The following is a 25,578-nucleotide window of genomic DNA, read 5'->3' on the forward strand; positions in this document are numbered from 1 at the left end:
ACAATGTTAACTGGATTACTCTGTTTGAAATTCTGAAGGTAGCAGGGGTAAAATACAGGGAGTGAATGGCTATTTACAGTTCTTACAGAAACCAGACGGCAGTTATAAGAGTTGGGTACATGAAAGGGAAGAAGTGGTTGAGAAGGGACTGAGACAGGGTCGTCGACTGTCCGCAATGTTACTGAATCTGCACAGTGAACAAGCAGTAAAAGAAGCCGAGGAAAATTTTGGAGTAGGAATTAACGTCCAGAGAGAAGAAATTAAAACTTTGAGGTTCGCCGATAACATTGTAATTCTATCAGAGACGGCTAAGAACTTGGAAGGGCACTTGAACGGAATGGGTAGTGTCTTGAAAGGAGGCTACAAGATGAATATCAACAAAAGCAAAACAAGGATAGTGGAGTGTAGTAGATTTAAATCAGGTGATTCTGAGGGAATCAGATTAGAATACAAGACACTTAAGGTAGCAGAAAACGTTTGCTATTTGGACAGAAAAATGACTGATGCTGGCAAGAAGAAGAGAAGATGTAAAATGTAGACTGGCAATGACAAGAAAAGCATTTCTGAAGAAGAGAAATTTGTTAACATTTAATATAGATGTAAGAGTCCGGAAATCTTTTCTGAAAGTATTTGTATGGAATGTTTCGATGTATGGATGTGAAACATGGGTGATTAACAGTTAAGGCAAGGAGAGAAAAGGAGCTTTTGAAATGTGTTGGTTAGATGAGTACATACATAACTAATGAGAAGGTACTGAGAAAGTTGGGGCGGAAAGAAATTTGTGGCACAGCCTTACTGGAAGAAGGGGTCGGTTGATAGCACACTTTCTAGACATAAACGGATCACCAGTTTAGTACTGGAGGGAAGTGTGGGGGTAAAAATCGTAGAGGAAGACCAAGAGATGAATACACTAAGCAGATTCAGAAATACGAGGATGAGTCGAATGAAAACCTTAAATATTTTTTAAATATTATTTATTGTGCAGAAGTAGTACAAAGCTGTATCACTTTTCAACATAATCTCCCCCACGCTCAATGCAAGTCTTCCAGCGCTTACAAAGTGCATAAATTCCTTTACAAAAATTCTTTTGGTAGCCCGCGCAACCACTCATGCACCATGACTAATCTGTAAACATGCTGCAATGTCATTCAGTGTCACTCGGCGGTTTTTCTTCACTATGGCTTCGACTGCTGCAATGTTCTGTGGAGTCACAACTCCTTGTGCCTGACCTGGACGAGGAGCATCTTCCACTGAAGTCACACCATTTGCGAACTTCCTACTCCATTCGTAGACTTGCTGCTGTGACAAACATGCAGCACCGTACTGAACCTTCATTCGTCTATGAATTTCGTTTCACACCTTCACTACGCAATAACCGAATAACAGAACGCTGTTCTTCCCTGGTGCAAGTCGAAAGTGGGACGGCCATCTTTATACTGATACTGTGATGGTATGTGTGCACCTGCACTAAGCTGCCACCTACAGGCCATTCTGCATGCTGTTTGTAGCACGCTTACCAACCTACTGGATAACGGCGCGAAATTTCGATTTGTTATGACAAATTTAAGGTTTTTATTTGACGCTCCCTCGTATGTAGGTTGCAGCAGTTACTCGGAGATGAAGGGGCTTGCACAGGATAGAGCAGCTTGTAGAGCTGTATCAAACCAGTTTTCGGACTGAAGACCCCCAACAACAAACAACGACAGCTCAACTCTGAGCGATTTATGTTGTAACTACACGACTGGCGTTGTTCAGGATGACAACACAAATACGCGAGTTCTAAGAATAGTACTCCAAATTATTCTAGTTTTAGTTCACAAGATTAAACACAGACAAGTTACAGAATTCATAACATCCCAATATGGGCATATAAAGAAAAAAAATGAAAACACTAAGAAATGAGCAATAATCACGGACAGAAAATCATCTTGCACCATTGAGTACTTGCTGTTTTCTGCACAAGCGAAACGGTCTGTATCTCAAGTATTTTTTCCAAACCTATGTTTATAGGAATTTTACTTTTCTGGTTTTGATCACTACCATTTCCTGTTAAAATATAGCACACACTCTTTTAAACATGCAGCATAAAAATGGTCGGTTAAGGAACCTGCCCCGGTCTGGATAGATAGCTGGGAGCCTACACTACTGTCCAGCGGTGTCGGTGCAGCGCGGCTGTGACGTACCTGTCGAGCGCGATGGCGACCAGGTGCAAGATGGAGGCGGTGCAGCAGAGCACGTCGGAGGCGGTCCACATGTCGCAGAGCTCGGGGCCCAGCGTCCACTGGCTGCTCACCTCGTAGACGGCGCCCAGCGGCATCACGAGGCAGGCCACCAGCAGGTCGGCCACGGCCAGCGACAGGATCAGGTAGTTGGCTACGTTCTGCAGGTGGCGCTCCAGCAGGATCGCCGCGATCACGAACACGTTGCCTGCGGGCACACGCACGAGCGCTCGCGGTCAGCGCACACCACTCTAGTGAACAGATCCATTATTTATTTGAAACTTCCTGGCAGATTAAAACTGTGTGCCGGACCGAGACTCGAACTCGGGACCTTTGCCTTTCGCGGGCAAGTGCTCTACCAACTGAGCTACCCAAGCACGACTCACGCCCCGTCCTCACAGCATTACTCGCGCCAGTACCTCGTCTCATACCTTCCAAACTTTACAGAAGCTCTCCTGCGAACCATGCAGAACTAGCACTCCTGAAAGAAAGGATATTGCGGAGACATGGCTTAGCCACAGCCTGGGGGATTTTTCCAGAATGATATTTTGACTCTGCAGCGGAGTGTGCGCTGATTTGAAACTTCCTGGCAGATTAAAACTGTGTGCCGGACCGAGACTGTAACTCGAAAAGGCAAAGGTCCCGAGTTCGAGTCTCGGTCTGGCACACAGTTTTAATCTGCCAGGAAGTTTCATATCAGCGCTCACTCCGCTGCGGAGTGAAAATCTCATCCTGGCACTATTTATTTCTTTGCTGTCAGTTCTCTGGTTTGCTACCCAGAAACAAAAGCAAACTACACTACTGCTACTACTACAGCGGTCAAAATAAACGTTGCTTATCACAGAAACTTTAATATTGGACGTTATGGCTCAGAAGTACGTTACGATATCAGTACGTTGGTTTGTTTTTAAGGTAATTCTAGCGGAAACAGTCCATTTTTATAGCGTGAGGGGTGCAGTCTATAGCAACTGTGTCACCTGTAAACATTTTACTACCGGTGCCGTGTGTTATTAACAGAATTGTGTTGCTACCGAATCGTTCGGACAACAATAACATACGATCGTATCAGCGCTCCAAATGGAGCAGGGGAAGAGACAGGTGGACGTCGCAGCGAATTTCACTGTGAGTCAGTGTGATGTCTCTAGAATTTGGAAAAAGTTTCTAGAGACAGGGCGCAAACATATCTGGGTATAACAGCAGACAGAGGCAGTCAACACAATGCTGTACGTCTATGGCAGTTGTTCCGAAAAGCTACGTGAGTGCGGGTGCTAACACAAACGATACGAAATAGGCTCCATGAGCAGGTATTATGTGCCGTAAGACATCTCAAGGGTCCTGCTCTAAATAATGTACGGAGAGGTGCGAATACACTTTTTATAGGCTAGGCAGCAGTGTGACACAACTCTCTTTCTTGATCCGATACGTTATCAGTCTAAAACCCGACTATTCTGATTTTCGGTTGTGGAGGCAACGAGGACAACATTTACATCTTAGCTGTGCTGCAGATCACCATCCTTAGCAAAACGATTCAGTCACGCCTGGAGATGGAATCATGTTCGTTTGGAGGACACCCCTTGCGACAGTAGATGGGAGGATGACTCGTATGAAGAATCAACATCCTTTCACGCACTGTGGCTCTATTTGGTGAGCATAGTGGATTGGGATGGACGACAATGCACGCCCCCCATCGACACAATCCTGTGAGCCAGAATTAGTCGAATGGAATGGCATCCACATTCTTCGGATATCAAATGCACTGATAATCCATGGGCAATGTTAATACGAGCGGTTTGCAGTCGTTCTCTTCCACCAGAAACATTATAAGATAGTATACCCGCCGCTGTGGAGGAATGGGAAACATTGCCCAAGATTCTCTGAACAGTTTGCTAAGGAGTATGGCTAACCGCACTGGAAAGTGCCTTTTCGTTGATAAATAATGTGTTGTGCAAGATGACAGAGAAGAAACTGCAGTGTTTTCAATTGAATCTTTTGTAAGGTTTTCTTTTTGTTTTTTTGTTTGTGTTTATCAAGTGAATATGTGTTTATCTTGTTTATTTTTGTTTGCTTATGACTGTACTTTACATAACAAAATCATTATTGTGTCCTGTTATGTCCAGTATCAACAATAAGGAATATGCAACATTTATTTTGAGCACCGTATACAGGCTGTCGTAGGAGGAAGGGTCAGTATTTAAAGATCTGTCAGGATCTACTATTTGAACTGAAAAACTACTTATGGACGTAAGCCTTGATCCGAATGGCTTTGGAGATAGAAAGCATTGTTATTTATTTTATGTATTATTCAATAAACTGTCATGTTTGCACATGTACAACAATTACTAAAAATTAGAATAATTATTTTACAAAGTGTCTGTTGAAAAATGCGTTTTTAAAAACACATTCACCTCTAAGCACCATTATCCATGTCCTTTACAGCTGTTGTAGAATTCAGAATAAATACATAAATAAATATCCCACGGTCAACGTCAATGCATTTGTGAACTCTTGGGAGAACATGTTGTGATATTGCTGCTATGTGACTAAAGGGCATTGGGCCGTGGTCCAAAGTATAACTATCTGCATAAAGTTTCGTTTTCCACTAATGGAGGGATCATTAAAGGCTATAATGACTCAGAAAGCTGTTACAGACCCAATACAATTCAACAAACTTATATGTCTCTCTTTTTCTCTTTTTTTTATGTACGCAACACTGCAGAAACTTGCGGAGTTGTACAGACGTATGCTGTGAGGAGCTTGTCGTGCGGAAGGGTTGGCGCTGTTTGTCTTATTTAACACCAACGCCTGCAACTGTCTTATTCCAATTCTACTCTTTTCTGTTGAAATTGGTTTTGCGCTTTTGAATTTCTATGGCCTCTCTGTACATCCTAGCGTAGTAATTATTAGATCTTGCTAAGACCACAGTAGCAGAGCAACAAATTTGTGGTTTCCTAGTCCTACGCCCGCCTATTGCCTCACAAGAAGTTTATAAAATCCAATCCACTTACGGGCAAGTGTTCATACGATTTACAAAAAGAAGCATTAACTCCCGCTTAGAACGACATAAGAGCAATTTGCCTCTGGGCAGGACTGTTAAATCAGCAGTAACAAATCACACAATGTGGCCAGAGGACCACCCAATTCGTTTCTCTGACACACTGTTTTTATTAAGCTGTAATAATTACTATGCTAGGATATTCAGACAGGCCATAGAATTCGAAAGCAAAAATAATTTCAGCATAAAAAAAGAAGATTGGAGATTAGGCAGATTATGGGCCCTAATGCTAAATAAAACAGAGACCCAACTCCTCTCCACCACACGTACGTGGGCCGACTCTCCGATCTTAAGCATTGGTCTGATGACGTCACCAACCGACGGTTGGGACGATATGTATAAACAATTCGGCTTGCTGAGCTTGTTTGAGAAGTTAAAACCTCTGATGAAGCCTTTAGCAGTCGAAGACGAAAGGTTAGGCAGGAAATACTGCCTTGGAACACGGCCCTATGCCCGTAAATCAACTATCGTCAGTATCGCCGATATCAGCCGTGAAGGTCTGATTTGTCAACCATATATTGCTTGTGTGACTGCATCTGTACTTTCCCTAACTAGCCAATAAACAAATGTGAATTAAATGTGTTGTATCTCCGTACCCATTAGGAATAGAACACATGTCCATGTGAAGTTTCTTTTTTCAAATGAGCGTACTTGTCATATCCATAAATACTGACAATTCCTCCTGGGGCTCCCCGTGAGAGCAAAAGAAAAAAATTAAATTATATAACGAAATAAATTATAACTATAAGAGGTTATTATCTTACAAAGGTCTCAAAGTAACCTGATTCTAGATGAAAACTATCATTTGATCTAAGTAGCAGTCGGCAGTAGCCTATGTTAATTTTACGGAAGCATGATCATGTTGAAGGATATATGTATGTATGTACGCAACGGCTGTTTTTTATTTCCGTTTTATTATTTTGCATACCACCCCATTTAGGCTGTGTAACCAGCCTCAAGTAAAATACCTAACCCGATAACTACAAATGTTTTGCGTTACAGTCATTTCCATCAGTAGTCCATGTGAAAGGGGACTGTCTTGTTAACCATTTCGATTTTCACGAAGTTTTGGTCACAAATGGGACTTAAGTTGAGGATTTGAAAAATGTACTCCTGCTCCGTAGTATCGATATAACCACATTCTTTGTAAGTCTGTCCTCCCAGCCAGTGTGTGTTAGACAGTCTTTCTGTACTTGGTTTGAAATGGATGGAAGCTGACCTTCCATAAAGTGGAGGCAGCATTATTTAAACAGAATTTTTTAATAACACATTCTGAGGAAAATTTTTGTGGAAATGAGAAGATATAAATGCAAGAATGACAAAAGGGAATTTTTTTAAAGGTAATCCAGTCATTTAAATTCGTAATAGTGTAGTTTCATGTTGTTAGAACACTGTATGGCTAAGGTTTACTATAGAAATTTGATAATGAAGCACATGGATTTGTCTTATAATTGAAGCAAGTGTCAAGTAAAGTAATTGTACACAGGAAAGTTATTAAGATATATTTTGCTAAGTTGTCTAGTTGTCAGAACTCTGTGAAAGGATGTGTTGTTGTTATGGATTAATGAAACATAGTTACACCTAGAGTCTTTCTTCTCATTTGTTAGACTTAAATTTAGTTCCTCATTTTTCATTCTTCACCTTTATGATTGTGTTTCTACACTTGCACTGCACATCGTGAGTTGTGTGCTGCAGAAGCATTTTATGAAAAGTGATAAGATACCGCCTTTCATTGCACATCGCAAGTACAGTAAAGAAAATCTTATTTTTTACAGTTTCATCTTTATCTGAATTGGAACAGAGAACTGACGAGCGTTCCGTGTGCACAGGTAGGCCTATAATTTAGTTATCAACGACGTTCAAGTACACAGTGATCGTCGGAATGTATCTGCGAAATTATCATATTAGTTCAGGGGCTTAATACCAGTAGATCTCAGTAAGGTGGTATCTTGTGTGTTTCCAAACAGTTTTATAAGAAAGTCAGATGCGTTAAATTTTATGAACGTTTGCTGTGTAGCTAGACTAACAGTTAAGGTACTTTGATTGTCCGTAAGAATAGAGATTAAGCTAAAAAATATTCAGGGCAACGTTTAAATCTGAGTCCTTTCTTTTACAATCAAATCTCATGTTTAAATTTCATTCAAAACAGATTACTTTCTCGCAGGCGAATTGGTTCAAAAATGGCTGTGAGCACAATGGGACTTAACATCTATGGTCATCAGTCCCCTAGAACTTAGAACTACTTAAACCTAACTAACCTAAGGACATCACACAACACCCAGTCATCACGAGGCAAAAAAAATCCCTGACCCCTCCGGAAATCGAACCCGGGAAACCGGGCGCGGGAAGCGAGAACGCTACAGCACGACCACGAGCTACGGACACAGGCGAATTACGTACTGTCTAGTCTGGATTTCGCAGCGTGTGGCGTGAGCTTCACATATTTACGTTCAAAATTTAATTTTAACACTCTCCTATTGCCCTGCACTGCAATTTACACATTTTGATACGAAAGTAAGTTTTAAACATTTCTCAGATACCAACCAGACGCTTACAAACACGAACTTCAACACATACAAATACGATTTTAGAAGTTTTACATTAAACATTCACATGGTTGACTGGGATTGAAAGGTTTAGCCATGATATCTGTTACAGTACAACCAGAAACTGGCAGTTAAGCCATTTCACGCCCGGCCAACCACAGACGGCTCACAAGAATGGAAAGCTTTAACTATGATATCCGGCACAGTACAGCCAGAAACAGGCAGTTACGCCATTTCAGGCCTTGCCAACCTCAGATTGCTAATGAAAATGACTGTAATCCAAAACATATGCAGTTAACGGCTTAAATTTTTCTTGAGAACGATTAGATAGCTGAAATGGCGCATACTCAAAATAATAAAATGGAAATAAATGACAGTCCTTGCAGAAAACGAATTTCGTTCAAGATATTTATCACGGCTGTGCACCCAGTTACAACTAAATTATTTGATCAAGATTCCATCCATTAGGAATGTGGAATGCACTCAACGACTGTGATATGAATTTCAAAATAATGGAGCACAGCAATCAGGCGTCCTTTCCTTTCAAGCTTTAATGAAGCAAATCTAGATTTCGGCTAGTAACTAGCCATTATCAATGCAGTATTCCAGAGTTTTAATACGTGTCTTAGAACGTCAGTCCCCTGTTGTTCGGGCTCATGCCACAGTTCATTCAAGACTACTATATAATGATGGTAGGCTTTGCGGAGAACACAACGGGTGGCACACATTCACGTAAGGAAACCTTCTATTAACCCATAACCGCAGTCACAAAACCATGTGTTGTGGCTGCTGTGGGCTATCGAGCAATAGTATTGTTGGTTTTGACGTCAGCATCGGAGCTTTCTACTGCACGCACACTTCGTAATCATATTGTGTATACTAGTGACCGTGTTTCTGGTATCGTGGATGGTAAACTGTATTATCTGTAGAAATGAGTACTTTTTGAAGATTTACTTCAAGAAAAAAGCGTAAGAATTAAGTCGACCCTTGCCCTCGGGCATTTCTGAAGTTCAAATATCCAAGTTTCCTTTTCGACTATGTTACATTTCATAACTAATAACTCAACTGTTAACCAAACGGCACCGTTTGAAGTCTAAGGTCGACACTAAGCCGATGTCTGGAAACATTGTCGAATGCGACCTTTGCGACTACAAGTAACTTGAGCTTCGATCAGTATAGACTTGAAAAACCAGAATAGTCGAGAACGAAATTCAAAATCATATTCTATAGCCAGGAAGCAAGGTAACAGCGGTGACACCGAATTGTCTTTTCTTTACTTTCATTTCATCCACCAGTTCGATCTGGGCGGAGAGTGCACTGCCAGCAGTACAACATTCTGCACTTCAGCCAATAGCTATCAAGGCGAAACAAATATGATTACAAGTTCAAACAGCTACAAATGTATATCAAATATGTAAAATTAGTTTCCTATACTATGTAAAAACATTAAACTGTGTGCTTTGTTCTGTAACTGAAAATCAGAAAACTTAAAGGTAATCATTAAAATAAGAATGCATATTTAAAACACATTGCAAAACTGTCAGGGGTTATTTCTCTTGAAATTAATGTGATTGTGTCGGACGATAAGATATTTTCAAAAGAATCAGTCACTGTAGTCTCTAGCTCGACTGAAAAGCCGTTGCTTCCATTTTGAAATGTGTGGATTGCGACGGATCAGCTGCTGGAGTGGTACACGTCACTCCGCAACTTGGGGTGCTGTGAATGGCTAGAGGGAGATGGTGTGTCCCTTTCACACCGGTGACGCTGCTGCCTGATGCGGTATGGTGTTTTATGCAGGGCCCATTCCGCTAAAAGGTCTGCGCGGGCCGCACGTAGCGCGGAGCTGGTGCGCTGTGAAGGTTGCCTGCACGTCAGGCGCACTTACACACCACTCGGGCTCGGCTGGGGTCAGGCTGAAGAAGGGCGGCATCCGTATTTCTCGCCCTGCCACGCCTCTTCGCGAGCGCTGCCTGGGATGCACGCAAACGGCCAGCTGCTGCACGTGTGTGTTTCGCTCGTTATACGTCTTCCTCTTCACGGAGAAGTTGCAGCTGCGCTTGAAATACGTGCTCAGCACGTGCGTAATACTTCGGAGTCGACTACCAGCTACCGGGCGCATGACCAACACATTGTTAACTGTTTCCGTATGATATGTGCTCTTTCTTTCTGAACTACTAAAAACGAATTTGTTCTTCGTCATTATGTTACATGTAGCAACACAGACTAAACTAAGAAACAAATTAAGATACTGAAGCGGCCGTCTTAAAAGTATCACTACCGTCGCTGTCAGCTTCTGTAAATAAATGGATACAAAACTGATAACCGCTACAAACAGTTAGAATTATTCCTCTGAAAGATGGGTCTTTGCCAGATTGTTTGTTCTAATGTGAAATGGAGATATACGGAATTACCAAACCACATGCAGAATTTTGCTCGTCACAGTTGCCTCGATGTTCTACAGCTGCAGATTGAAGAGAAGTATGATCTGTTTTCTTTCATTCTGGGCTTTCAAAAGCTGTGAGACCTACCGTCACATACAACAACACACACTAAACTAGAAACAAATTTAAATACCAAAGCGATGGTCTTAAAAGTACACTACGTGATCAAAAGTATACGCACACCCAAAGAAACATACGTTTTTCGTACTAGGTGCATTGTGCTGCCGCCTACTGCCAGGTATTCCATATCATAATGGCTCTAAGCACTATGGGACTTAACATCTGAGGTCATCAGTCCCCTAGACTTAGAACTACTTAAACCTAACTAACCTAAGGACATCACACACATCCATGCCCGAGGCAGGATTCGAACCTGCGACCGTAGCAGAAATGCGGTTCCAGACTGAAGCGCCTAGAACCGCTCGGTCACAGCGGCCGACTATTCCATATCAGCGACCTCAGTAGTCATTACACATCGTGAAAGAGCAGAATGGGGCACTCCGCGGAACTCTTGGACTTCGAACGTGGTCAGGTAATTGGGTGTCACTTGTTTCATACGTCTCTAAGTGAGATTTCCTCACTCCTTATCAGCCGTAGGTCCACTATTTCCGGTGAGATAGTGTAGTGAAAACGTGAAGGGACACGTACAGCAATAAAGCGTACATGCCGACCTCGTCTGTTGATTGACAGAGCCCACTGACAGTTGAAGAGGGTCCTAACCAAACTGCATCAGTTTCCACTTCAAGTACTATGGCAGTTAGGCGGGAGGAGAGAAAACTTGGAATTTATAGTCGAGCGGCTGCTCATAAGCCACACATCACGCCGGTAAATGCCAAACGACGCCTCGCTTGGTGTAAGGAGCGTAAACATTGGACGATTGAATGGTGGAAAAACGTTGTGTGGAGTGACAAATCACGGTACGCAATGTCGCAATTAGATGGCAGGGTGTGGGTATGGCGAATGCTCGGTGAACGTCATCTGCCAGCGTGCGTAGTGCCAAAAGTAAAATTCGGAGGTGGTGGTGTATGGTGTGGTCGCGTTTTTCATGGAGGGTACTTGCATCCCTTGTTGTTTTGCGTGACACAATCACAGCACAGGCCTACATTGATGTTTTAAGCACATTATTCCTTCCCACTGTTGAAGAGCAATTCGGGAATGGTAACTTTCAAAACGATCGAGCAGCTGTTCATAATCACGACCTGTGGCGGAGTGGTTACCGACAATAACACCCCTGTAATGGACTGGCCTGCACAGAGTACTGACCTGAATCCTATAGAACACCTTTCGGATATTTTGGAACGCCGACTTCGTGCCAGGCCTCACCGACCGACATAAATACCTCTCCTGAGTGCAGCACTCCGTGAAGAATGGGCTGCCGTTTCCCAAGAAACCTTCCAGCACCTGACTGAACGTATGCCTGCGAGAGTGGAAGCTGTCATCAAGGCTAAGGGTGGGCCAACACCATATCGAATGCCAACATTGCCGTTGGAGGGCGCCACGAACTTGTAAGTCATTTTTAGCCTGGTGTCCGTGCATAGTGCAGTAGTGTCATAGTAGTCTAATTCTATAAATCAATGATAATATACTTATTGGGCTGACATGTATGGCAATCCAAGCTGTGCATAAACTAATGTTGGGAGTCTTAACTTCATAAAGGATTAAAACTGTTGTGAAAAGGTTCCCGGTAACGTAATAAATAGGGCCTGCGCTGTATTTTCGTAAAATCATTTGCCTCAGTACCACACAAACCCTTAATTTCAGAAATATGGACATATGGAATAGGAAACGAAATTGGTGTAAGCAGAGTGTATTAATGACTATATATTCGCCATCAACTATCTGCCGATGTTCCCACTTGCGTCACTCTATGTGTTTTGCAGTAAGAGAACAGGAACTGAGTTTACTTATTTTCTCAGCAGTAAAATTTGCAAAAAGAGTCTGTTTTCTTCACGTGTCAGTATAGCTCGAGGATCATATATATGCATAAGGAAAAAAAAAATGGATGAAATAAAAACAATAAAATTTTTCTACGAATGTTCCAAAACGATATGCCTTTTTAGGAGTATATTGCAGTTCATGTAATACAGAGCCTTAGCTAAACCACAAAATATTTCAGTACTAATAATGAATCATCTATTAATGTGAATAAGGAATGAGATGCTGTCATTTCTGTAATTTATTCAAAGTGAGAATATTATAAGCATAGAGCCAAGTCTAGCTACAATTAATTTTATCAATTTGAATTTAACTCAACGTGTGCACAGTTGATATTCTATAATATCGTTTGGCACTCATCAAAATTCGATGTAAGTTGTTAAAATCGATAAATGGTAATCATCCAGCCAATACTTTACCACTTTTTGGTGTAAATCTGCAGCTATTATATTCGTCTGCCTTATTTTAAGCCGCATTTTCGAGACAGTCGCAAAATAGAAAAATCATGTGGAATACATCAAGCAATGCCCATATTTCCACAGGCTCTGGTGGGTCCCACGGCACCGGCCGACTGCCTTGTCACCTGTGCCAATGCCGTCATCGGATGCGATATGGAGAGGCGTGGTGTCAGCACACCGCTCTCCCGACCGTTGTCAATCTTCGTGACGTGGAGCCGGTATTACTCAGTTAAGTGGCTGCCCAGTTGGCCATTCGAGTATGAGTGCAAATCTCATCAAGGAAAAATTCCGTAATAGTACCTGGAATCGAACCCTGGTCCTCCGCATGGCAGCCTGCCGCGCTGATCACTCAGCTACGGAGGCAGACCATATTTCTTAAGAATGGTTATGAAATTCACAATGCACTGTTTCACGTATTAAGTACCCCTAATAACTGTAGACATTCTCTCTCTGTTCAGATTTGCGTCTGTCCTATTGGTTGGACTGTCGCAAAATGCGTAGCCTAGTGTACTGCTTTTTTAACTGCGACTCTGTGGGTTATTCACACTAAGAGTTTTTACGTTTTCGGGAAACGTGGACTCCGGGAAAAGCTCCATTATTTGTCACGAAATCAATTCCAAACGGGGATTTCCGGCTTCATAGTTGGAAATTTACAGTACTTGAAGAAAGAAGTGATGTGGAACAAATACAACAGAAGGTTAATTTTCTTTCTTTCTTTAATTTAAAGCGTTGCAAGATAAGGCTACGATCCCAATATGAGATGTACCGAAGCGCATAGGGCAGAACGTGCAGGTTTCCATGTCCTGTGTGGACTCATTACAGGGTCGTTGCCTTGTAAAGGGTGATTCACTGGGTCCAATCCAGCATCTGTCATAGAGTTGGCATGTGTTGTAAGTGTGGATTTACTGTGTGTAGCATTTATGGTTACTCTGAGAATTACAAAAAAATTTCATCTTGAAACATCGTGTGATATGTGTAAATAAACATGAGTAAACAGGCATTGGGAAACTAGGTTAGTTACAGGCACTGCGTGAACAACATTTTTTTTATTTTAATCACCGGAAATTTTTAGTGAGTTTGGAGTTTGCAGTGCACTTCTTCTGCCATTTAGGACACATTTCTGCTCCACCTTGCAAAGCCAGAATACTGTACCAAAATGCTGGGGGACCTGTAGACAATCGACGATTGGTAGCGCTGCGATTAAATATAGTTGGTGAAATCCATTACTGATTGATTACACTGTTGACAATCACTTTCTGGAAACATGTAGCACTTTTATATTACCTGAGAGTCGTTTGGAGACACTTCAAGTGGCGTGGCAGGTGTACTAGTATACCTTCTAATAGAAAAAGCGTATTAACTTTAACAATACTAAGGAAAACTAATTCGTCCTTGAAAAAAGTGGCGTACAAAACACACGTCTAAACGATTATTGAGTACTGCTTATCAGTATCGGGCTCTCATTTGAGAGGATTAATACAGCAGGTAGAGACGATCCAAGAGTTCGCCATATTCCTTTTACGTCTGAGGAACATTGTGTTTCCACCGGGCGTACCATGCAATACGACAAAATGACATTTTTGGCTACTGTTAATTCGTTTAGGGGTTACATTATTTAAGAGTCCGTAGAGATACGCACGGTAGAAAACCCCATTAACTGGAACATCGGGTTTCAATTGGGTAACGCATGGAATCCAATTATCTCCACGAGTTCGTCGAGTTCCACGGCTATCGACGACCCGCTGGGTATCTGTTTCGCATTTCCGCCCTTTAGGGCGCTGAATGCTGTTAGTTGATCAGTCTTGCAGTTACACAGCTCTTATGAATTTAAGACCATGTCAGTCTTCAACGGCTCGTCTGAAGATGTGTGGTTCGTGCCCGAATGTAATGCCCCGAGTGGCAAAAATCGATGACCCGATATATTCCCGTAATATCATCGAGTATTACTTCCTTATAAATCTTGCAAAGTGAAAACGGAGAGAAAATCTGGGCCATTAGAGCTCATAACGAGGAATACCGAAATTCGTTCGCCTCACGCACAATTAGAGAACGAAAGAAGGCGGAAATGAATGACAGGTAGAATTTCCCACCAACACACACCGCAGAATTCCCTAACTGATGAAAAGTACCCTGACAGCCCTATGTAACGAGCAATTGCCCAACAGATGCCATAAGAAGCGGACCTGCCAGTACAAAGGAGGCGTGGAGCACTACGTTGTGAGTAGAGGAGCAGTACCAGATGAATGGGTCTCTCAGGAGGGCAGAGTGGAATCTTCTACATCTACATACATACCCCGCAAGCCACGGTAAGATGCGTGGGTATCCTGTATCACAACTAGTCGTTCTTTTCCTGTTCCACTGGGAGATAGAGCGAGGAAAAAACGACTGCCTATATGCCTCCGTGTGAGCCATAATTTCTCGCATCTTACCTTCGTGGTCCCTTCGCAAATGTTGGCACCAGTAGGATCGTTCTGCAGTCAGTTTCAAATGCCGGTTCTCTAAATTTTCTCAGTAGTGTTCCTCGGAAGCAATGTCGCCTTCCTCCCAGGGATTCCCAGCTGAGTTCCCGAAGCATCTCCGCAACACTTACGACTTGTTCGAACCTGCCAGTAACAAAATCTTGCAGCCCAACTCTGAATTACTTCTACGTATTCCTTTAATCCGATCTGGTACGGATCATAAACATTTAAACAGTACTCAAGAACAGATCGCACTAGCGTCCTATATGCGGTTTCCTTTAAAGTTGGACAAAACTTTCCTAGAATTCTCCCAATAAACCGAAGTTGACCATTAACCAATCGTACTACAATCCACACATGCTCGTTCCATTTTGTATTGCTTTGCAAAGTTATGTCCAGATATTTAAACGACCTGATCGTACCCACCAGGGTAGCCGAGAGTGCTAACGCGCTGCTTCCTGGACTCGGGTAGGCGCGCCGGCCCCGAATCGAATCCGCTCCAGCGGACTAACGACGGGGGCAGGTGTGCCGGCCAGCCTGGATGTGGTTTTTAGGCGGTTTTCCACATCCTGCTAGGTGAATATCGAACTGGTCCCCACGTTCCGCCTCAGTTACACGACTCGCAGACAGCTGAAACACGTTCGCACTATTCCATGGATTACACTGATGCAGACAGTTGGGATACACACACCGTCCAGGGGGTGATGACAAGAAGGGCATCCGGCCATCCCTTAAAATTAACGCGCCACATTCGGTTAACCATAACAGCAGACCCCGCCAGTCGGGATGAATGCTTGGAAAGAGATCTAACCGACCTGACTGTGTCAAGCAGGACACTACTAATGCTGTATCCGAACATTACTGGTTTGTTTTTCCGCGTTAACTTACACTCCTCTACATTTAGAGCTAGCTGTCATTCATGACAAGAGCTAGAAAATTTATCTAAGTCATCTTATATCCTCCTACGGTTACTCAACAACGACACCTTACCGTCCACCACATAATGAGCAAACAATTGCAGATTGCTAAGCACTCTCTCCACCAAATAATTTATGTGTGTGGAGAATAACAGAGGTCCTGTAACAATTCCCTGGGGCATTCCTAACGATAGCCTTGTCTCTGATGAATATTCGCTGTCAAGGACAACATACTGAATTCTATAACTTAAGAAGTCTTCGACCTTTCACATATCTCTGAACTTATTCTTTATGCTTGTACCTTCTTTAACAGTCTACTATGGGCACCGTGTTAATCACTTTCCGGAAATTTGGAAATATGGAATCCGCCTGCTTCCCTTCATCCATAGTTCGCAGTATATCGTGTGAGAAAACGGCAAGCTGAGTTTTGCACGAGCTACGCTTTCTAAAACCAAGCTGATTAGTAGACATAAGCTTCTCGGTCTCAAGAATATTTATTACATTTGAACTGAGAATATGTTCAAGGATTCTGCAGCAAAACCTACGTTATGGATATTTGTCCGTAATTTTGAGCGTACGTTTTCTTTTCTCCTTGTTATACAAAGCAGTCACCTGAGCTTTTTCCCAGTCGCTTGGGACTTTGCACTGGGCGAGAGTTTGCGATGAATGCAAGCTAAGTAAGGGGCCAATGCCGCAGAGTTCTCTTAGAAAAGCCGCACTGGGATTCCATTCGGACCTAGTGACTTTTTTATTTTCATCTCTTTCAGCAGTTTCTCTACGCCATTGATGCTTATCACTGTATCGTTCATACGGAAGTCCGTTCAATGGTCAAACGACGTTACGTATATACTGTTCTTCTAACGATTTCTTGAACGTGAAATTTAAAACTTCGGATTTCGTTTTGCCATCTTCTACCACCACACGAGACTGGTTAAAAAGTGACTCAATGGAAGCCTTAGACCCCCTTAGCGATTTTACAAAGGGCCATGAATTTTCTCGTGTTATCTGCCAGATCATTTGCTAAGTGTTATGATGATAGTAGTTGTATGGTTCGGACATAGATCTTTTCATAGACGCACTAATTTCTGCTGACCTTTGGTTGTCGTCATTTGTGCGTTTCGTTGGAACCAAGAGTGCAGCAGCCTCTGACTTCTCAGCAGTTTCCGAATCACGTCATTAAATCGTCTTGGGTCTTTCCCGTCCTTAATACACTTACTAGGCACGTTACAGTCACTTTAAACTTTGCCCGTAATTCCTCTTTGTCCATCTTACCATATCTAAGTGATGTCAGTTCACTGTCTATGTGAGATCCTAACAACGCTTATCCGCACTTTCTAGCAGGAATATTCTCCTAGACTTCTTGACGATTTATTAACTTTTTAACCATAATTGCTATAATGACATCATGATCTCTAATCGCCTTTTCTATACTGACGTTGTCGGTAATGTTCGGCGTATTTGTATCTACAAGGTCTAAGATATTTTCATTGCGTGTGGGATGCTGAACCAGCTGCTCAAGACAGTTTTCAGAAAATCTGTTTAAAAGGACGTCTAATGACTGTCTGACGTCCTATTCTACAGGGTGGTCCATTGATCGTGACTGGGCCAAATATCTCACGAAATAAGCGTCAAACGAAAAAACTATGAAGAACAAAACTTGTCTAGCTTGAAGGGGGAAACCCGATGGCGCTATGAATGGCCCCTCTTGATGGCGCTGCCGTAGGTCAAACGGACATCATTTTGAGCCTTTATTGCATTAATGTGGTATTTACAGGTAATCATGCTGTAACAGCATGTGCTCTCAGAAATGATAAGTTCACAAAGGTACATGTATCACATTGGAACAACCGAAATAAAATGCTAAAACGTACCTACGTTCTGTATTTTAATTTAAAAAAAACCTATCTGTTACCAACTGTTCGTCTAAAATTGTGAGCCATATGTTTGTGACTATTACAGCGCCGTCTGTCACAAAGCAAAAAAAGTGGTCCAACTAAAACATTCATATTTCTTTACGTACTACACGAATATGTAATAAGAAAATGGGGATTCCTATTTTAAAAAACGCCGTTGATATCCGTTTGACCTATGACAGCGCCATCTAGCGGGCCAACCATAGCTTCATCTGGTTTCCCCCTTCAAGCTAGACAAGTTTCGTTCTTTGTAGTTTTTTTCGTTTGATGCTTATTTTCGTGAGATATTTGGCCGGGTCATTATCAATGGACCACCCTGTATACTCGGTAGGTCAAAGTCGCCTCCAACTAGTAATGCATGATCTGAGTTTTTAAGCGCAATTGATCCTGAACTTTCTTTGAAAGACTCTAGAAATGTCATTGAAGAATCGTGAGGCAGGTAAATGCATCCAACAATTTACTTGGTTTCTCCTACACCTGTTGCGACCAGATAACTTCTCTGTCACACTCAACCTCGACATCACTAGAGAAAATATTTTTGTCAACTGCAATGAACAGTCCCCCTCCTGTGGCCTCTAATCTGTTTTACCGATGTACATTGCCGGCCGAAGTGGCCGTGCGGTTAGCGTCCGGCTTTCGCCGCCGTGCAGTGCGGACGTGTTGTTGTTTCCGCCTGCGGAGCGCGCGCGCTCGCTGTTGTTTACATTTCCGCGGCCGTCACTTACGTGTCGCTTACGTGCACTAGAACCATGGCCAACCGTTTTCGAAAATCAACATTACGATTCAACTTCTGCAACGAATACGCACGACCAAAGGCCTTGGAAGTGGAACGCTTCCTATGCGACGTTGCTAAGATCCCAGCTTCCGACATCTTGGGCATCCATTTGTCCATATTAAGCAGTATTGTGTACGTCAAAGTCGTCAATGACGCGGTTTGTGAAAGAAAACTTCGTGACACCAACCATGGATTACGCTTTTGCCACGCCGACGGCAATGTCGGAGCGGTCACTGTCGAAACGCACCATACGAGTTTTCGAACTCCCGTTCGAGCTTCCGGCGGAAGACGTTATCGCGGCTTTCCGTCCCTATGGCACTGTACATGGCCACACTGCCGAACGCTGGGCGCAATTCCAAACGTACCCCGTTCTTAACGGTGTACGGCAGATCACCATCGACCTCCATCGCCACGTGCCATCTTAGTTGCAAATTAGCTGGTGCCGCGCGGTTGTCATATACGACGGCCAACCCAAGACCTGTTCCGGGTGCTGCAAAGAAGGCCACCTCAGATCTGAGTGTCTTCAGCGACGCATCACCCAATTGCCAGCCGCTACCGTGGAACCTTCGGCTCCGACGACGGTTTTGCCGATCACCTACGCATCGGCGCCCTCTTCTCCTCCCACCGGCCGTCGCCCATCGGACCACGTACCGGTGACCCTTCCAGCTGCTACGGATACCCCCGGGGCCAACAAGTTGCGCTCAAAGCCTGACGCTACTCCGAAGCCACTGCCAACAGCGACGACTTCCGACACCCACCCGCCTGAACATATAGACGCACCTTCATTTGATGTTCCCGCGACGGCCTTCCTCTCAGAGCGACGCGACTCCCTTCCGTCTTCCGACACGGAGGGACGAACCCGCAAACAATGTTTACCTAAGAGGCGCAAGAGGAGGCGCCGTACGGTCTCGGAACGAGACGGATGACCTCCTCCTGATGCTCCAGAGGCCGTCCGACCAGACGAGGTCTCGGAAAAACTGCACGACGATACGAATGACGACAACATGACGCCGACTGTGGCTGTGTCGATGCCTACTCTACTGGCTCGCTCAGGTGCTCCTGAACCAATGGACTCCACCGTTGCGACTGCCGCCGAGACGTCCTTCGCCCCTACGACCTAAGTGGACCGTACGACCATCACAACGACAGCGCCTTCAATGGTGTGGAGTGAGGACGTCGATGAGGACCCAGACCACACGCTGGGGACAGAGTTACCCCAGACGGAAGCACCTTTACGCCGCTGATAACGCCGTCAGGTGGCGCACGGCACGACTTGCCGTTGCCTCGCCCCTCTTCATCCTCCGCCAGTGGAGTTCCCCTCCACGGCGGGGTACGGCTCCAAACCTACCGAATAGCGACGATCAACACTAACACCATTAGCTCACCAGTGAAACTTCAACTGCTGCGAGAGATGATATGGGCGTCGGACGTCGATATCGCACTACTACAGGAAGTACACTCGGCCACACTTCCACACGTCGCGGGATATAACACTTATCCTTCTCCTGGTGACCACCTGGGACGCGGCGTAGCCATCTAGAGAAGGCATTCCAGTGGCCGATATCACATACCTTCCATCTGCCGGAGGCATGGCCGTCACCGTCATGGGAACGCGTATCGTCAACATTTACGCTCCGTCAGGCTCCACCCGCAGACGCGACAGGGCACTCTTCTATTCAGAAGAAATCGCTCCTTTGTTTCTTGGACGCTGCGACCATTATTTGCTTGGGGGTGATTTCAATTGTGTCTTGCACCCTAAAGATCAAGTGCCCCACTACAACACCTGTCAAGAACTGCGTCTTGTCGTCCGAGATCTGTTGCTCCGCGACACTTGGGAAGTTCTACACGGCGAGGCGCCTGGACATACTTACCAGTCGAGTTACTCCGCGAGCCGCCTTGATAGAATTTACGTCTCTCGGGAACTCACACCTGCAGTCCAAGGTGCAGAACTTTGGCTCCTGGCCTTTTCGGACCACTGTGCCTACATCTGCAACATTCTCTCCCCAAGCAAGTGGTCTGGCGTAGTCGTGCACCGTGGAAGCTAAACACCCCCCATCTTCATGATCCAGAATGTCTTCAACGTGTTACCGAGACATGGGCCACCTGTGAACGTCGCTTACCTAAATACTGCACGACCTTGACCTGGTGGCTGGAATGTGCCAAACCTGCCATTCGACGTACTTTGATTCATTATGGAAAGGAAGTTGCTACGTGGCGCCGGCACACTACAGACTATTTCTACGCCGTTCTCCGCGACCTGGACGCGCAACCACCCACCCCCGACAGCCAGAGTGAACGCAGCCGGATTAAGGCGTAAATTGTAACTTTGACACGTCGTAGACTGCAGGGGGCTGTGGTGCGAACCCGATGTCAAGATTCGGCGGAACAAGAACATCCGACCATGCATCTTATCGCCTCCGATAGGAAACATCGACGACAACAATTCATCACCGAGATCACCGCCCGTCGCGGCCAGCACGTCACTTGCCACGCCGAAATCGTCAGTGCCTTTGTCGACCACTACCGCACAATGTACCAGGAGGAGACTACCGACAACCACGCTGAGGAGTCTGTGTTACCACACGTAACTCGCACTCTCACCAGCGACGAAGCGGACGAGCTGATGGAGCCAATTACGCGTGACGAAATCCACGATTCAATCAAAAAAGGTGCTCTGAATAAGTCACCTGGTGTCGACGAATTGCCGGTAGAATTTTATCGCGCTTTCTTCACACTAATGGCGTCAAGGTGGACAACGATGTTTCATGAATTGATGACGCTGGGGAACGCCGTACCGCCGTCCTTCGTCACGGGAATTATTATACCCATCCACAAACCGACACCAGGTGTCACGACAGCACATTACCGTCCCCTGACTCTGCTTAATGCAGATTGTAAAATTTTTACACGCCTACTGGCAACGCGATGCCGCAAGGTCCTGCCCAGCATTCTATCCCCGGAACAGACAACTCCGGGCGGCTCAGTTAATATACAAACGGCCACAGGAGAATGTCGCGATTTAATTGCACTGGCAGCGGCGTGCAGACTCCGCGCCGCAGTGGTTGCCATTGATTTTGACAGCGCATTCGACAAAGTGCGGCATCTTTTTCTGTTCTCAGTGATGAACCGCATGGGTTTTCCACCAGCTTTTATCGACGTAATCCGGCGCCTGTACGGCACCGCCGAATCGCTGATTCAGGTTAATGGCCGTGTGGCGGGACCAGTGGCGATCCGTCGTTCCGTACGGCAAGGCTGCCCACTTTCGACCTTACTCTATGCCATAAGCCTGGAGCCACTCATCGGGAGTCTGACGAGCCACCTTTCTGGTCTCACACTGCGACAGCACAGTTTTCGATGTCGTGCGTATGCGGACGACCTCCTTCTCTTGATCCGCTCACGGAGTGAAACACACACGGTACTTGATTTGATATCAACGTACGGCACTGCAGCGGGCAGTAACATGAAAGTGGCTAAATCTGCGGCGATGCCAATTGGACGCGGCCTCTCACACGACGACTTAGCACCTCTCCCGTGTGTACAAAAACTACGATACCGTGGTATCATTTTCACCTCCACCGTGCGCCGCTCCGCTGTCATCAATTTTCGGCGTGCACTCCAAACTATCCGCACGACGGTGCGACAAAATCTTCTCCGACGACTCGATTCTTTACAACGTGTCCAAGACCTGAATCAACATGTGGCGTCCAGAATGGTCCACATTGTACAGGTCCTCCCGCTGCCATCAACTATTGGACGCAGCCTCCAGGCTGCCTTCGGATACTTCCTTACGGCCGGTACGCTCTTTAACGTCCGCTACGACACGCTCACCCTTCCCCCGCGAGTGGGGGGCCTCGGCCTTGTCAATGTGCGACTCCGCGCGGCGTCCTTGTACATGTCCACCATGCACAAGCAGTGGCACGGGGGCACCTCCCTTACGCGCAGCTTGCTGGAAATTCTTGTGCCCGCGACCATAACACCACCAGTACCAGTCGGCCACATCAAGCACCACCTGACGCCCATTTCTGATTTCATCGTCGACTTCAGTTATGCTCACACACACCGACCACGCGTTCTCCTCGACCTAAAGATTTTTACACCCCACTCCTTCGTTCCATATCCAGCAACAATATCGAACTGAGACATCCGTCCACGCGGTGGCCCACGGTTTGGCGTCACATCCACCAGCCTTTTCTTCCCTCCAACGTCCGGGCAACATGGTACCAAGTCGCAAATGAAAAATTCGCCACAAATCATCGTCTTCACGCCATCGGACTTCAGAACTCTCCACTTTGTTCCATTTGCCACCTCGTGGATGACGATGTCCATCAACTGACTTGTGCTGCCACCAGTGACGTCTGGAAACTTGCCCGACAGTTCGTTGCCTGTTACCTCCGCGTTCCGCCGGACTCGATTGACCCATGGACTTTTATCCATCCTGAGAATACTTATTTCCCCGCCACCAAAAATCATGCGATTGTATGGGTCAAGGGATGGACGATCACATACATGTATAATGATGGCGACAAATCACGCCTTGATTTCTGGCAGTACTTGCAAACGGCCCACAGTGAAGTCGAACACCGACCGCGCTACCGCGCCTTCTTCGCCAGTTACCTACATGCGATCTTTACGTCATCCCCGCTCAGTTGGATGGTGCCACACGCCGACAGCACTCCCGCCCCCCCCCCCCCCCCCCTGCTGACATCTGAGACTCCCCGCGCTACTTTCTACATTGTAAACCACAGTGGAGTAGGCGCATGGACACGCGCCTCCTTTCTTTTATGCACTATACCAGACACACTGGTTTTTCCCTCACTCCACTGCATATTGCTTCACACCTCTTAGCTTACATCAGTATTATTATTCTTTTTTTTCCTACACCTTGTTCATAAAAAAAATTGCACGCCTTGTACGAGTATAACGTCTTGTGTTATTTTCGCCGGAAGGATGGCGTTTCTGTTGTATTTAAGTTTTGTACCAATAAAGATCTTTTGTTCATTTACCATGTTCCTGATGAAAAAAACATAATAAAAATAATAAAATAAAATAAAAATAAATCAAAAAGATACTTTGAGGGAGTGATTCAGGGACGGGAGGGGGAGACATCGCGGCCAGGCATCGGGTTCCGACCCCTGCCCGCCTTGTCTCCACCTACTCATAACTGAACACTCTTAAAATAAAAAAAAAAACAAAAACAAAAAAAGAGAAAAACAGAAAAAAATAATGACCTCAGCAGTTGAGTCCCATAGTGCTCAGAGCCATTTGAACCATTTTTGAACCGATGTACGTTAGGTGATAACTGATGTCTTGTTGATGGGCGCAGTTAGTGCTAATGGGACAAAGAGCAAAGAGTAGTTGGTGTCCATATCACTTAGCTTCTGTCCTAATTAAGTTATTTTGTAGCCTAAGGACTTGCTGCTGAGGTACGAGTGCCACATGCTGTTACATGTTATGTTATAATTGGTTGACCGCTGTAGAACCTGATTGCTGTACCCAATATTCGACATTGTTGTTGTAAAGAGGATATTTTGTATTATTATTCGAGTCATATTGATGTTTATTCAGGCTACAAAGAATTTTATTGTTATCCACAGTGATTTCAATTTTGTATGTTGGTACATGAACCATAGACCTTGCCGTTGGTGGAGAGGCTTACGTGGCTCAGCGACACAGATAGCCGTACCGTAGGTGCAACCACAACGGAGGGGTATCTGCTGAGAGGCCAGACAAACGTATGGTTCCTGAAGAGGGGCAGCAGCCTTTTCAGTACTTGCAGGGGCAACAGTCTGGATTACTGCCTGATCTGGCCTTGTAACATTAACCAAAACGGCCTTGCTGCGCTGGTACTGCGAACGGCTGAAAGCAAGGGGAAACTACGGCCGTAATTTTTCCCGAGGGCATGCAGCTTTACTGTATGGATAAATGATGATGGCGTCCTCTTGGGTAAAATATTCCGGAGGTAAAATAGTCCCCCATTCGGATCTCCGGGCGGGGACTACTCAGGAGGACGTCGTTATCAGGAGAAAGAAAACTGGCGTTCTAGGGATCGGAGCGTGGAATGTCAGATCCCTTAATCGGGCAGGTAGATTAGAAAATTTAAAAAGGGAAATGGATAGATTAAAGTTAGATATAGTGGGAATTAGCGAAGTTCGGTGGCAGGAGGAACAAGACTTTTGGTCAGGTGAATACAGAGTTATAAATACAAAATCAAATAGGGGTAATGCTGGAATAGGTTTAATAATGAATAAAAAAATTGGAGTGCGGGTAAGCTACAACCAACAGCATAGTGAACGCATTAGTGTGGCCAAGATAGACACGAAGTCCATGCCTATTACAGTAGTACAAGTTTATATGCCAACTAGCTCTGCAGAGGATGAAGAAATTGATGAAATATATGACGAGATAAAAGAAATATTCAGGTAGTTAAGGGAGACGAAAATTTAATAGTCATGTGTGAGTGGAATTCGAGAGTAGGAAAAGGGAGAGAAGGAAACATAGTAGGTGAATATGGATTGGGGCTAAGGAATGAAAGAGGAAGCCGCCTGGTGGAATTTTGCACAGAGCATAACTTAATCATAGCTAACACTTGGTTGAAGAATCATAAAAGAAGGGTGAATACATGGAAGAATCCTGGAGATACTAAAAGGTATCACATAGATTATATAATGGTAAGACAGAGATTTAGGAACCAGGTTTTAAATTGTAAGACATTTCCAGGGGCAGATGTGGACTCTGACCACAATCTATTGGTTATGAACTGTAGATTAAAACTGAAGAAACTGCAAAAAGGTGGGAATTTGAGGAGATGGGACCTGGATAAACTGAAGGAACCAGAGGTTGAGGAGAGTTTCAGGAAGAGCATA

At 44.7% G+C, this 25,578-nt stretch overlaps 1 protein-coding gene across 1 annotated transcript in view; it reads right to left on the reverse strand.

Moving 5' to 3' along the window:
• The window catches only part of LOC124788697 (5-hydroxytryptamine receptor-like), a 179,145-nt gene extending 159,791 nt beyond the window's left edge, over positions 1-19,354 (reverse strand). The window contains exons 1-2 of the mRNA XM_047255978.1: positions 19,315-19,354; positions 2,184-2,427 (exon numbers count right to left, since the gene is read on the reverse strand). Of these exons, the coding sequence (XP_047111934.1) occupies positions 2,184-2,427; positions 19,315-19,354 (284 nt within the window). The remainder of the gene's footprint in view (positions 1-2,183; positions 2,428-19,314) is intronic.
• Between the last annotated feature and the right edge of the window lie 6,224 nt (positions 19,355-25,578).

This window comes from Schistocerca piceifrons, chromosome 3, assembly GCF_021461385.2.
Source record: "Schistocerca piceifrons isolate TAMUIC-IGC-003096 chromosome 3, iqSchPice1.1, whole genome shotgun sequence".
Taxonomy (NCBI): Eukaryota; Metazoa; Arthropoda; class Insecta; order Orthoptera; family Acrididae; genus Schistocerca; species Schistocerca piceifrons.